This window comes from Vidua chalybeata, chromosome 2 (genome assembly GCF_026979565.1).
Source record: "Vidua chalybeata isolate OUT-0048 chromosome 2, bVidCha1 merged haplotype, whole genome shotgun sequence".
NCBI lineage: Eukaryota > Metazoa > Chordata > Aves > Passeriformes > Viduidae > Vidua > Vidua chalybeata.
In genome coordinates this window covers 94713142-94727463 of record NC_071531.1, presented here as the reverse complement: position 1 = coordinate 94727463, position 14322 = coordinate 94713142, and the positions used below count along the sequence as shown (strand labels likewise).

The 14322-nt window shown below is 34.5% G+C and overlaps 1 protein-coding gene and 1 long non-coding RNA gene across 3 annotated transcripts in view; one reads left to right on the top strand and one right to left on the bottom strand.

Moving 5' to 3' along the window:
* NBEA (neurobeachin) overlaps window positions 1–14322 on the bottom strand; it is a 454830-nt gene that overhangs the window by 207896 nt on the left and 232612 nt on the right. For both annotated transcript variants that reach the window (XM_053932002.1, XM_053932009.1), the window contains exon 38: window positions 11328–11494. In XM_053932002.1, coding sequence (XP_053787977.1) covers window positions 11328–11494 — 167 coding nt within the window. The remainder of the gene's footprint in view (window positions 1–11327; window positions 11495–14322) is intronic.
* On the top strand, window positions 6894–11612 carry LOC128781973 (uncharacterized). Its single transcript, XR_008428598.1, has 2 exons — window positions 6894–7271; window positions 11393–11612. It is a non-coding gene; the product is annotated as an uncharacterized LOC128781973 (long non-coding RNA).

Genomic DNA, 14322 nt, shown 5'->3' with positions numbered 1-14322 from the left:
TGTTTTCTAAAAGCATCACAAGTTTACTGTGAGGATTCTGACAAGTTAAATTTAAGAAAAAAAAAAAGAGTAAAAATAAATATATTTTCATAATCCTAATAGAGAACAAGTTTCTAGAAGTATATTGTTTTTAATTTTAGTGTACTCAAATTGATAATTTGTGGATTAATTTTAAAGAAGGGGAATCCCCTAAATAAATATTGCATTTACTGCATTAAGAGTGCCACCCTTAGAAATTTGTCAGTGTGACTGAAATAAAGGAGCTATTCTAGTACTTTCAAAAGAGGGCATTCCTAAGAAAAGGTCTCTGTTTAAAATTTATTGGTGTCCAGCAGAATCTTTTGAAAGTCCCTGCTGAGTTGGCAATCACTTTCACAGCTTAGAAAAAGGTTATCAAATGATACAGTTATACAGGGAGTTCCATAGATAAAACCCAACACTGACCTAAATCTAGATTTAGATTGTGCAACAAACATACCAAAGAATTAATGCACATGGCTTACACTGGATCACCACTCAGAAAGGAGCATGAATGAATACCCAGTGGAGGCCAGGTGCATCAATTTTTTATTGTGTGTGTTTCAGAAGAAACATATTTGCTTTTTTCTAGGGAAGAGAATGTATTCCTCACCAAGCAAGAATAACAACATAAACACTATCATATGTCAAAAAACCCAGTCAAAAACTAAGCCTCAGCATACTGATAAGCTAAAGGATGATTTACTCTAAAGAAAAACATAATTTCTATGTAAAAAAAATCCTTTTTTTAAAAGACAGTTTCTAATGTTTCTCTAACACTACTGAATTGTTCATAAATTCCAATCTTTTATACTAATTTTAATATTTTGGTTTTATTTAATCAGGCTTCAAAACATTATAACACTTTCTTTGTTAAAATATAACAGACCATACAGTTTTCCTTGAAAACATTTCCAGAGAAATTGGCCATTCCACACAAATTGCCAATTGGGTTTTTTAAAAAATTTAATTCCGAGAGTGTTAGAAATGAAAGGTAGTTCATTCTGTGGGAATGATTAAACAGTTTGTCTATCAGGGTGCTCTAAAAGTATACTAACTGAGATTTTTACTAACTCATCATGATGATCTCACATGAAAGGACTATTATTAAAGGAACTTTTTCTGGCATTTGGCCAAAAAAAAGTGTGGTAGCTTTTTATTTTCTCTCATTCTTCTCAGTAGTTCTTAATTTAAATTAAATAATAAAGGATAATAGAGTCTGTTTTGGTTTGGGAGATACATATTAAAACTTGTTTCTGGCTGCTCTTCTTTTTTGACAGGTTTTACTCACTAATTCATAATTTTTAGCTCAGCAGTTCAGTATGAAAGTCTACCACTGAAAATACTGTCTGAAGTTCACTAAATAAATTTCCTCTACTATTAAGCTGTCATCAACTTTGAAAACTGCACATTTTATTCAAGACTGTAGAAGAGGTTAGGGCATTATTTAGTATAAAAGATTATTATGTGTTTAAAAATAATGCATTGTTACCTAACAGAAATTGGAAACTTTAATGTCTAGATATTAAGGAAATTGAACACTTTTTAATACCAAAACAACATTCCACTCACCATGAGGCAAATATATCATACTTTACTTTCCTCCATTTTTTCACATAGAACAAGATATATTATGCATAAAAATTATTGCACTCTTATGGCAAAGTATCCCAAAGGCTTCAGTAGTTTTTATAAATTGAGCCTAAGAGACATCAAGTTTAACTTCCTCTTTATGTACATTTTTATTGCTTCCTACCATAAGTGCAAACATAGCTTCTAGTAAATCATCTAAAGAAATCTATTTCACATGAATATTTCCAAGATTCAGATTGTGGCTATAACAAAACCAAAAGCATCCCCACTCAAGAAATATAATTTGGTATCAGAAGTAAAGTGAAAGAAAAAACCCAACAATCTGAATCTGAAAAATCTGGGAATCTGAAAAATTAGGACACTTTAAGAAATAATTTAAATATTAGTGTTTTGGCATTGTGCATACAGGCTATTTTTCAAAACAATGGTTAGCATTCTCAAATTAAACACAGAGTCTATGTGGTTTATGAATCTTTTGGTGGATTTTGTAATAATCTAGACAACTGGATAATTTGCTACATTATTGGGTTTTAAAATAGTTCAGCACTATTGAATGGTTAAGAAATACTTACGGCATAAGACAGTATATTATTGAAGCTGAAACAATCATTAGACTCTGTTTTATTCATCTTCATCTGTTTTATTGAACTACCTGCAGGGAGCTTTATGGGCGTACGATCATGTCAAGGTCACAGGATTAAGTGAGCAGTGATGACAGTAAACAAGCCTTTTCTGTATATTTTAAAGGGTCTTACTGAGTTACTTAAAATGCCATAAACATAAATAGACCCCTATCTCTAACACATCCATGACAGATGACTTCAAAATACAACACTCCTGAGCAATGAAGCTTTACAACCTAACCAACAGTCCATATTATTGACAACAGTTACCAATATACTAGGGAGTCCAAATACTGTGAGAAGCTTGCAATCTGTCACCTTCAGATATATTATATCTGTAAGTGTACAAGAAATAGATCTAAAATATACATCAAAACTCTGTGTGAAAAGATATTACTGCTGAAAAAAAGAGAACTTACAAGTCATGTAAAAATACAATCATAAAGAAAAAGTAAATCCATAATAACAAATATACCAAATCTACATAAGCTATGTAAAACCAAATAAAACCAAGCTTACACAGTACTTTCAATATCAACCTGAATGATGTAATTAGTCTTTAGAATTATACTTTGTATTACCATGTCTATTTTATCAACAAAGAATGCGGTATAATCAAGTACAGCAATCTCCTTTAAGTCATGTAACAATTATGACTGACATTGTGTTTCTGAATCAAAGTAAATCTGCGTAAACTTATTTTTTCACTGTTTTAAAAAGTTAAACTAAATGAATAAAAAAAAAAAAAAAAAAAAAACAAACCAAAAAACAACCAAACCAACCAATCCAACCAATCAACCAAAAAAATCCACAATAAAAACCCAACCAAAAGTGATCAACTGAAAGAGAGACATATGCTGGGAATATTTTTCAGAAATCAGAAATGTGAGTTGTCTAAGGATGATCTTCACAGCTTAGTATCTGTGAATATACAGAATGGGCTAACAAAATGCATACAGAAACACCAAACCCAAGGAAACCTCCTGTCAAACTATAGGTAAGAGGGAAGGGACAAGACTCTGGTTCTGGCCTCTGTGTCCAGGTAACCATGCTCCTCCTGTACACCTGAAGACAGGACTTCCTTCTTTGTGGCACTTGGAAGCACCACTTCCATATGCACTTGCCTATCACTCCCCTGCAGCAATACTGCAAGATAGGCCTCCAAGTGTTGTACCAGAGAGAAGTAAAAATGGAAAAAAAAAAAAAAAATCATCAGGGCTGATTTTTTTCCCTTACTGTGGAAAAAGAGGAGAAAAATAAACCCAAGAACAGAGCAGACAATAGAAACAGATCAGTATATTACATATATTACCTGATTACACATTACTGTGAGGGAAAAGGAACTAAGACAAGAGCTAGGTTTAAAACCACATATAATTATTCTAATTTTAAGCAAAGAAAATGATCTAATAATGCACATGCAAATTCAACTATACATCTCTCAAAGACATAGAATAGGTTTTCTGAGGTGTTTGCAGAACTGCACTTCATATCCCCCAAAGAAAAGGGGATGCAAAGGATGTGATTGGCATGTACCACACTACACCTTCCTTGGTGCCTGAAGATGATTTAATCTTCAGTTCCTTTCCAAACTTTATTCTCAGTTTTTGAAATTATTTGACAATAGTATAGTTGGACATAAATACCTTTAAAATAAAAAAAAACCTACAAGACATTAAGCTTTTGAGACAAAGGGAATCAAAATTGTTCCACTGGGTTTTCATTTCTGGTTAAATTTTGCATTTCTAATGTCTACAGCAGGAAATGGTGGAGAAGTCTACCAAAACACTACAGATTTTTCTCCTAGAGAAAAAAAAAAAAATATCTACAGCTGGGCATTCACCTTCTGTAATATATTTGAAGCATCACATGGGAAAGAACCCTGGATTGTAATAGTACTTAAAAAAGACTTAAAAATAAGGTCGTACCCATTTTATGTCAGAAAGTAAATAATATGTCAAAGAATTTTAATTTCTGAGAAAATACAGTCTTAGAAGCATAAAATTTTCTTATTTCTTTTTTTATTCTTTGCTTTCTATTCTTTTATATGGGGAAGATGGAAGTCCACTGCTATATTGCCCAGGTATTACTAAGCAGACATGTGAGGAAAAGTGAGCAAAGTGGTCTCTAGCAATGAGAAATTCTTCCCTCATGGCTTCTACTGAGTTTTTATTTCTTTCTAAATTGAAGGCAGGAAAAGAAGCAGAACAGGTGCTAGGAATATTGTCTAATATCAGCAACTGTTAGTCCAGTCTGCTGATAACCACTGCAGAGTTTGTTTCTGCTGCAGGAACTAGGAGGAAAACATGGAGGCAGAAAGTACTTTGAAGCCCTACCAAGACATGGAAAATTCAAAATCAAGAGTGACTGAATTTGAGATTCCTTGGGAAATCTTGAGTTGAAAAGTCAAGAAGTCTGAGTAGTGGGTATTAGATGGATCCATCATGTCTACTTGTCCTTTCTGTTTCTTAATTTTTCAGTTATAGTTGAAGATTACAAGGCTGGATGGACTAGAGGTCTGAACCTTTATATCTGTTCTTGTGACTGGTTCCCTGGAAGCTGAATGGCTGCATGTGCATGCACTTGCTAAACCCATGGCTAGACTTAAGGGGGAGCAGAAGTCCCCCTCAGTCTGCTAATGGTGGTCTTCCTCTGGTTTATGTATAGTCCTACAATAAATATACAGATGGCAAATTGACTGTATGAAATTTGGATCTATATTCTGATTACTGTTCCAGTTAAAGAAAATATTGACATCTAAAGATCTGTTGTCCCTAATTCTTAAAAACAAAAAAAATTTACAAAGCTTTCCTTTTTTTTTGGGGGGGGAGGAAACTCCAAATTTAGGTAGAAAAAAGCAGGGAAAAAATCTTCTTAATGCAGAAGTCATAAGGTGAAAGTGCAGAATACTTCCTTCTTTATAATGAAATTAAATGTACTGTATTTCCTAGAGAAAAACAAGGCGCTCTCTAGAGCTGAACAAGCCTTTCTTGGGCACCACTTGTTTCTCAACATTTAAAAACACTACCTCTTTCCAAAAAAAATATTTTCTTATGAGCTTTCTTCCAGCTGTGGGAACAAATCCATAGAACAGCGCCACAGTCCAAAACAACGGAGCAACCTTGCACAAATACAGAAGTGAATAAATCCCACATACGCAAATTGCGCAGTTGCTTGTACAGCCCATCACTAGTAATATAATGCTTCTTTCTTGGCAGGTATCTCTATACTGTAAATATCACCCTACACCTATTATTAGAAAAGGATGCAGAATTCTGCCATTCCCCTTTTTCCACCATGCTTGTCAAAATTCTCAGCTCCATTAGCAAGAGCTCCTTCAAATACACCACAGTGGTAAGCAGTCAGGGAGGGAGGAAGAAAGAGGGTATGCAATAGGTGGAGAAGCCACACAGTTGAAAGCACAGTAAGAAAGTTAAAAAGTAGACTGAAATGTAAGGTACTACAATACAGTGATCAGATTAACAAAGTCATCTCACTCATGTTTAAATCCTGCTATAAATGAATAACTAATACTGCACTGAAAATATGTTGCTGACACATTTCCTGATCTCAAGGTCTCTCAAATATTGCAGTAAATTAAAAACAACAGAAGATAGAAAAGCATTTTCTTAGTGTTTTGTTGTGATGAAGTAATCTCAGAACTAAATATTTGGAACTTGTAACAGGATAGCTGAAGAACAAGCTAAAAAGTATGCAGTTCAATCAGACCAATTTTGAAGAATATATTCTGCCAAAAAAAAAAAAAAAATTAAAATTCCACTAATTCCAGAAACAGAAAATTCATAGTTTTTACAGAGTATGTGGAAAAAACACATAACCTTAAGAGACCTTTAAGAAAGGTCACAAAGAAAGGCACATCAAACACGCTTCTGGATCCAGTAGACAGGATCTGGTCCTACACCTTTCCCACTGCTAAAGCCCCCTTTGTAATTTATGCCTAGCAGTCAAAATGAGCCAGAAATGAACGAATAGCTAAACCATATTAATCTGATTTGCAGTGGGGGGTAAGAATGGGTTCTGTGCCTCTCTGAATTTCCTAAGACAGCATAATATAAAGATGGAGTCAGAGAATGCCAAAGGATGGCTGTAAGGGAAACAACGTTCTAAATTCCTGTGATCTAGTCTCCCTTGCTGTAAACTGAAAAAATTTGGTTTAAAATCAGTGTTTTTCCAGAATCAGCTTATTTAACTGCCAACCCCCATAGGTTTGGGAAAGGGAGTTCTCTTTCCGTTCTCATTCCTCTGGCCCCCAGCAGAACCCAATCTCTTCAGAAGCACACAACACAGAGAGAGACAAAACTAGCTGTCTGGCAAGAAACTTTTTATTTCCAGCCTGTCTCCCCAGACGAATTTGGTCTTCACCACAGAATGAGTTTGACAGCTCTGCCCTCCACCATGAATGATTAATTTGTTATGGGTGTCTAGTTTAACCAAAGATGGATTTGAAGAGAAAAAGCCCTTGTATACTTGCTATTTGGTACAGCTGCTTTAACGTAGGTGGAACCTCCTTCATTAAATCACAGAAAGCAAGAGAACCAAGTCTCATTTTTAAATGTCATTTTTCTCATTATAGTAGTCCTCCTGTGAATACCAAAACTGATCATATGAAAATATCTATGACAAGTATTTCATATTTAGATTTTGAAGGCTAATTGGAATTCTGAACTCCTTTTATTGCTCTAATTTGCTTTAAATCTATATAGACTGTAAGGTAGAAATATTTATATTCAGCATTCTTGAATAAAAGTTTTTGAAAAGTTGAGGTATCTGATAAAACCAAGAAGCTGAAGTAAGACAGTAACAGCTTATGGGCCAAAACACAGGCATTCATATGGTTGATAAATTTGAACTGTGTGTACAGACAAGTTTTACAAAAGTTTTTTTTTTTTTTTTTTAATATGTGTATGGGGAGAGACACAGATGGGGAGGAAGAGAAGCACCATATGAAGCTGACAGAGAAGGCAGAAGGAAGCATATGTTGTGACACAAAAACTATAACCCTGAAGAAAGTTGAGGGTAAGTGCTGGCTTAAAGAAGCTTGTAATGCTAAGCTATGAAACACCCTGTTTGATTCTTCCTGATGTTGCAGATTCCCTCTGAACAAGTGACAGTGCATCAAGAAAATAACCAGCTCACCAATTTCTCATCTAAATGGGAAAATCCTGCAGAATTTTAATTTTGATATAATGTTGAAATTAAAAAAGGGAAAAAAAAAAAAACAAGTATGTTTAGGGTAAGCTATTACAAAGATACCTAAAAGTATAAAATTGCCCAATTACAGAAAACGGAACTAGTTTTGTTGAAGGGCACAAACAGGATTTACAACTAATGGGATTTATTTTGAAATCTATTATGTTTTGTCTGAGATACATAGATGAAAATGAAATGATTCAGTAAATTTCTATTTGTTATAGAGGATTTGATGCTCACACTTGGCAGAAACTGAGAAAAAGAGCTTTGGGTTTCACTTTAAGATATAAAGGCAAAACATTTGTGAAGGAGGAAAGAAGTTAACACTGACAAGTAATAAAAATGAAAGCTTTTTCTAAAATTATTATTTGCCATTTTTAGTCAGAAGGAGATGGAAGAGTAAAGAGATTCTCAAACCATTCAAACTACTGATTGATTAACATAGAGACAGGAATTTATTGTACAAATTGTTGTGTTTGTAGGCATTTATTCAAATTGTGGGGTACTAGGCTATAATTAATTTCATCTTCATAAATTAATAGCTAATTAGGAAGCTAATTGAAATGCAAGTCACCTATTAATTTATGATATTTTTAGTTAAGCTATCTATATATAACTACAATCTAACAGAATTCAAAGTCTCATATGGTATTTTGTTGACTCATACCATTCAACTTAATTCTTGTTTCTTCAGACATTTTGGGAAGATTTTATGATAATATATTTAAAATTCATAATTTACAAATACTATAGAATGTAGAATACATCAAAAGATCAGACCTCTTGCTTTTCGTCTCAGTACTAACCTTCTGTGGTTCTTAATAGTCTCTTTGTTTCTCAATGACCAAAGAGTAAGCTTTGTGGCACCTACAGATTAAATAGTAAATGCTGTTTGCTGTTTTCTGCAAAGACACAAAACCTCAGGTGCCTTAGAACTATAATCTGTTGAACTGCAAACATAAGGAAAATTTTTCTCTACAGCTGGGTCATATTTGATGAAATGAACCATAATATTTTGTAACGAGAGCATCTATGTTAAAGAACTTGAAAATTGTTTGTTTTTCTTGAGAAGAGATAAACAAAAACATACAGGGCAAGATAGGACAAGAGGACATGGCCTCAAGTTAGGCCAGGAGAGGTTTAGATTGGATATTGGGAAAAATTTAATCACCAAAAGGGTTGTGAAACATTGGAACAAATTGCCCAGGAGGTGGTTGAATCACCATCCCTGGGTTTGTTTAAAAGACATGGGGATATGGCATTTAGGGACATCATTTATTGGTGGATTTGGCAGTGTTAGGTTAATGGCTGGATCCAGTGATCTTAGAGGTTCTTTTCAATTGAAATGATCCTATGATTCTATACATATTTGTACTTTATGCTGCACTGATAGCTGCCACTGTGCAGATGGAGAATTGAAGCTTTGAAGAATCACACTCATGTCTGCACAAATATTTTACTATCTTATCCATTTTGGATGCCAAAAGGCATTGCTATTACCCAAGTATTTATTGTGCAGAAGTGATGGCCTGTTTCTTACCCTGCCCCATCTGGGACAGGACAGAGAAGGATCTTCCTAAATTCACCATTTCAAAGAAGGGTGTCCAGCTCTCAAGTTGAACAGGAGACTAGCAGTGTATCTTCAGAACTGGGAATACTTTTCTCAATGGAAATATTAAAATCACTACAGAAGTGTAGAGGTCTAGTGTGATAATGTGTTTTTTGTGTGTCTTTAAAGTAGCTCTGTATTCCAGTCAGGCTGTATCTCTCAAGGCACAGAGAAGCATGAGTTTATAAAGACACTGCTAATGCTGTAACTCCTTGTCAGGAACTAAAAGCAGAGACTTGAGTCCTGTTGTGTTTTGTGCCAGCCAAGACAAGAGGTGTGCATGGTTTTGGAAGACATCTCAACCTCCATCATATAAAAAGTATTGGAGTATCTATTTAACAACAGTTTTTGCATTCTGTTGCTGAAGAGTTTTATGAGACCCCTCTCCATTTTCTGCCCTTAAAGCCTTTCAGACCTGCCCATTGAGTGACCCTAACAAGGCTCAGAGGTTCTTCCACTGAACATCTCCATCTCCCTGCTGCCATCCCAAACCTCCCCATTCACAGCCCACTAGTCCCACAACAGAAGGTGCTGGATCACAAAGCTACCACAGCACACACAGTCAAACCTGCAGTGCAAGATCATTTCCCAACTGGCTCCTGCAAATGAGGAACCCCACTTGGAGACCTTGTACTGTCACCGTGTCCCCCTTCTCCAGGTTAAGCTGCTGCCTGTGGCTAAAACACAACCCAGCCAAACGCTGCACCTAGCACTACAAGCACCGAAAGGGGAAAGCAGCTCTGCCAGTAACTGAGAATCAGACAACACTGGACAAGTTGCATTACAGGGATAAAAGAAAAATTTCTTTTGTTCAATGTAAGAAATTTCATAGGTTTGTCACAGGTGTCAAGCCCATCAGAAACTATCATGGACTTGAGAAGAAAAAGCCGCAGCAATGGACTGTTGCCATTTAGGAAGCCATCAATAATCCAGGAGACAGAAGTTATTTGGCCCTAAGAAGACATAGTCTCCTGGAAAAGGTAGTCTTAAAATTTAAGTCTGTAAAGTGTTTGCAGCCATTCACAAAGCTGAGCAACAACATTATTCAAAAATTGTTATTCATTATTCAAAGACATTAAAAGGAGCGAAAATTGCATTTATTTTTAGCATGTTCAAGTGTCCAGACACACAGCTTTAATCCTTAACTAGAGATAACATAAGCATCCCTTATGGACTAAGCCAGTCTTGAATTAACCATATGACAATATTCTACTTGTCATTTTTGTAATTTCCCTCAGAACGTCTCTGGTGTTAGACTACAGAATTTCTGTAAGACTGAATTTCCACAATTTCTACCATCTTAAAAAATAAATATATTTCTATCATCATCCAGAAGAGAATGATTTCTTTAGAAGAAACAGGGATAATGAACACGAAAAATTTCACTTTTGTTTCAAACATGGTATAACTGCAGGAACCAACTAGACAGAATTAGAAAAAGAATGAACAGTATATGTGCTATTTATTAAACCTTATTGCTGACATGTCAAATTTATTACTTGGCAACTTTTCTAATAGGCTTAAACCCTAACTATGTAGTCAACATAAATACAAGCATGTTTTGTCAAAAAATATTTATCTAGAAAAAAGTTTTTGTATTAAATGAAGCTATCTGTTCTTCACTGTGTGATTCAGAGCAGACAAATAGGAATTTAAATAGAAAATCAAGCTGTAAAATTTGGTTATCTGGGAGCAAGACTTCCTTGATTTCTTTTGCTTGAGTTGTTTCAATCTGAATAAATAATCAAGTATTTGTGGCTAGAATGCACAAAGAAGAGAGAGACTTGGCAGACTCTACTTTCACAGACAGGGCACTCACATGACAGACCCAGGTTCAAGACCTTGCTCTGAATGAAGGAAAGGAGCAATTTCAGCTCAAGTCTTCCACATGAGGGTCAGAACTTTAGCCACTGGCTATTTTTGTGATTCTGAGGAGCAAGGCTCTTGTCTTTGACATGATGTAAGAAAACATTTAATTTCACTGCTATCTTGAACAGAATGAACTTTTAAAACCAGTACTGAACAAAGCCCTCAATAAAACCTCAAATACTGAGGTTTACATACAGAAGAAATTATACATTTTAGATATTTTTAAATTATTTTTTAACAGGAATACTCACTTGACTGAGCTGCACTTTGTTCAGCTTTGCATATGCTATATTTAAGTACATTTAAACTCCTAATAAAATCGTATTTCTGTTATACAATGCTTGTGTCTCTCAAACTTTGCAAGTAAGGTTTAAAGCCACACACTTTGTATGTTTGCGGCTTACCTGTGAGAAACAGCTCCCCAGGCACCATGTTTATTCGTTAGTATGTTGAGTATTTTCTGTTTCAGCTGGTTGGCTGTGACATGATCTCGATGCTTAGCAGCACTGATGAGGTGATCACACATCTTCTCCTCCTCTCTCCGGTCCGCAGCATACTGAGCGCACTGCGACTGGGGATGAAAGATCATCCACTTCATTAAAGACAGGTTACTTATGATCGCCTTAAAATTATTATTTATTTAACTCTCTGATTATGAAAAGAATTCATTAAAGTGTTTTTTAGAAGGACATGCCATTTGTCCTAGTTTCATCCAGGACAGGGTTAATTTTTTTACAGTAGCCTGGAGGCAAGCATATCCAAACCCTAGTGTTATTTGATACCATCTCATGTCACTTGCCTGGGCAGGAGTAAGGGAAACTCTCTCTCTGGTCTGGGAGAAAGTGTGGCAGGCTAAAAGGTCCAGTATTGTTTTACTTACTGTGCAAACAATTTCTTTGTCTTATACCTTTTGTTATTAATATTGCTGCTCTTACTGTTCTCTTTCTTATCTCATTGCTGTTTCCAGTAAATTGTTCTTAGCTCAACTTGTGATTTTCACTTCCTGTGCCTCCAGTTCTCAACACCACCATGGAAGGGGTGGGGAAGTGATCAAACAGTGTCTGGTTTAGGAGAGTCTAGGTGAGAACACTGAGTTTTCTGTAGTACTTTTTCTAAATCATGACACCATTCAATTGAAATGTCCTACTACTGTATAGTATCCATGAACAAGTTCTCAGTTAGAACATGTAAAAATTGAAATACCAAGGGCAAAGACAACAGAATTGGAATTAAAAACATTAAGCCACACATCTAGGTGTGGCCATATGTGTGGTCATGGAGATGCCTTAAAACTTAGCCTTTCTTTTATAAATGTTTGACATGTTTTTAGATATAAACTACACCTCTAACATACATAGGATAACATACAAGAAAAAATTATGTACTGCTTTTGATTTTTAAATTATATTAACACCTAAAATTTTAAAAAAAATATTATTGCTACAGATGCTAAACTAAAAAAATAATGACTATATTTTTTTCTATCTCAATCCCCAATATGCAAAATTTTGATAACATACTACCAATTCTAAAAACCCTAATGGATAAAAAAATCACTTATCTTTTAAACTGAAAATATATAATATTTCCATCATGTGTCCTTTGAGAGAAAACTACCTCTAAAATAAATACTGTGGTTCTTGACCGTCACATGAGTTTGTTTCTAAACTGCTAGAATTATATAGTGTATTTTTGGTTTGATAAGGAAAATATAATTAATATATTATAAGGAAAATATTTTTCCATTTATTTACTCAAAATCATGCTAAGTTCAAACTCAATTTCTCCTCCTTGCAAAAATTATTTCAAAATGTCTAAAGAAAAGGAATGCAGCCAGAGTAATCAAAATAAATCCAATAAAAGTATAATTTTCTAGGTACAAATTACAAAGGCTAGAATACTCTCAGAATAGCAAATTTAAAAAGTACCTTTTATGACACATTTTTTGCACTTACAGTTTTTGTGCACCATTTCAGAACATTTAGCCAACACTTGATGCTGTAATACTGCTGAATAGAAACTAATTTTCTAGTATTCAAAAGAGCAATTAAAATTAAGTTAACCTCATACTTTATATTTTATTCTTAATATTTCTGCACACTACCTTTTTAGTACAGATCACATTAGCATTCAGTATGATTCTAACAGTGGTCTTTCTATTGTGTTTACAGATATTTCAAGTAATCTATCTGGGAAAGAACAATGGTTACACTAATTCATAAAGGGTTAATTCATTTTCCAATTTATCTTCTTGTACAGGGAGGCATCAATTAGTACAATGATCTGCCTTAGTAATGAGGTTAATATTTCACCAGCTCATTGGACAGTAAAATTAAATTTTCATTTTTCTTCCTGAACAATTACAAAGGTTAACAAAATGAAAGTTAACTGTGAAGTACCCATTCTGGGAGGAATTTTCCTGGCTGTGACTACAACTGGAGCCACAGAATAAAATTTAGATGCTGGTCTGTGGTCTATGCAGGAGACACAGTAACTTGGTGCAGCTTGGAACAAATAATTTCACCCATAATGATTCAATTAAAGTTTAAAGGGCAGAAATAAAATAAAATAGTCATGCACTTCACTAGATGAGAGCACTGATTAACATGTGCTAAACTCCAGAAGGTATACCTATACAGTTTATTAAAACAAAATGACAGATGTACAATCATGTAGCAGAAAACTACTAGAAATCTTTGTCCCTACTGCTTTCAAGTAGGATGAATAATAAAATGTTCAGTTATATCCCCAACATTATTAAAGACAATATATAAAGCATTCTTTCAGACTTTAACTATCACCTTATTTAAGTACTTGTGAATTTCACATTAAAACAGTCTACATTTTACAATTTTCTTTTATGATTTGCAGATTTAAACTTACTCACCTAAAATGTGTACCTCAGTCTTTCCCTACAAAAAATTTAATGAGAATTTTCATATATGAAAAAAGTGTTGGTTTCTTTACCAGACAATGAGACAGACTTGGGGCTATTCCTTTAGGGAATTTAGTTAATATTCTAAATCCTATTTGCTAACAGAAGCTGGAAGTTAATTGAATATTCTCATTCTGTCTGGAGTTCTGACAGATCTTATACCTCAATGTATTCTTCAAAGAGCAGATAACTCAATCGTCCATTGTCATCTTAGGTTACTGCATGATGCTCTGATAGATATCAAATGTTATTTATTGTTGAGGCAATATGAAACTTCACTCTGACATACACTTAATTGTAAATGCAATTTTATCGATGTTCAAAATATCCAGTATAAGCTTGGTAATACAGTTGTTGCAATCCCATATGACAAGTGTCTGCTGACTGCTCTGACAAAATGAAGTAAAGGTTATGTGTATTCAGAATGACAACAGATATCTCTGTGTCTCACAGTTCTCAGCTAG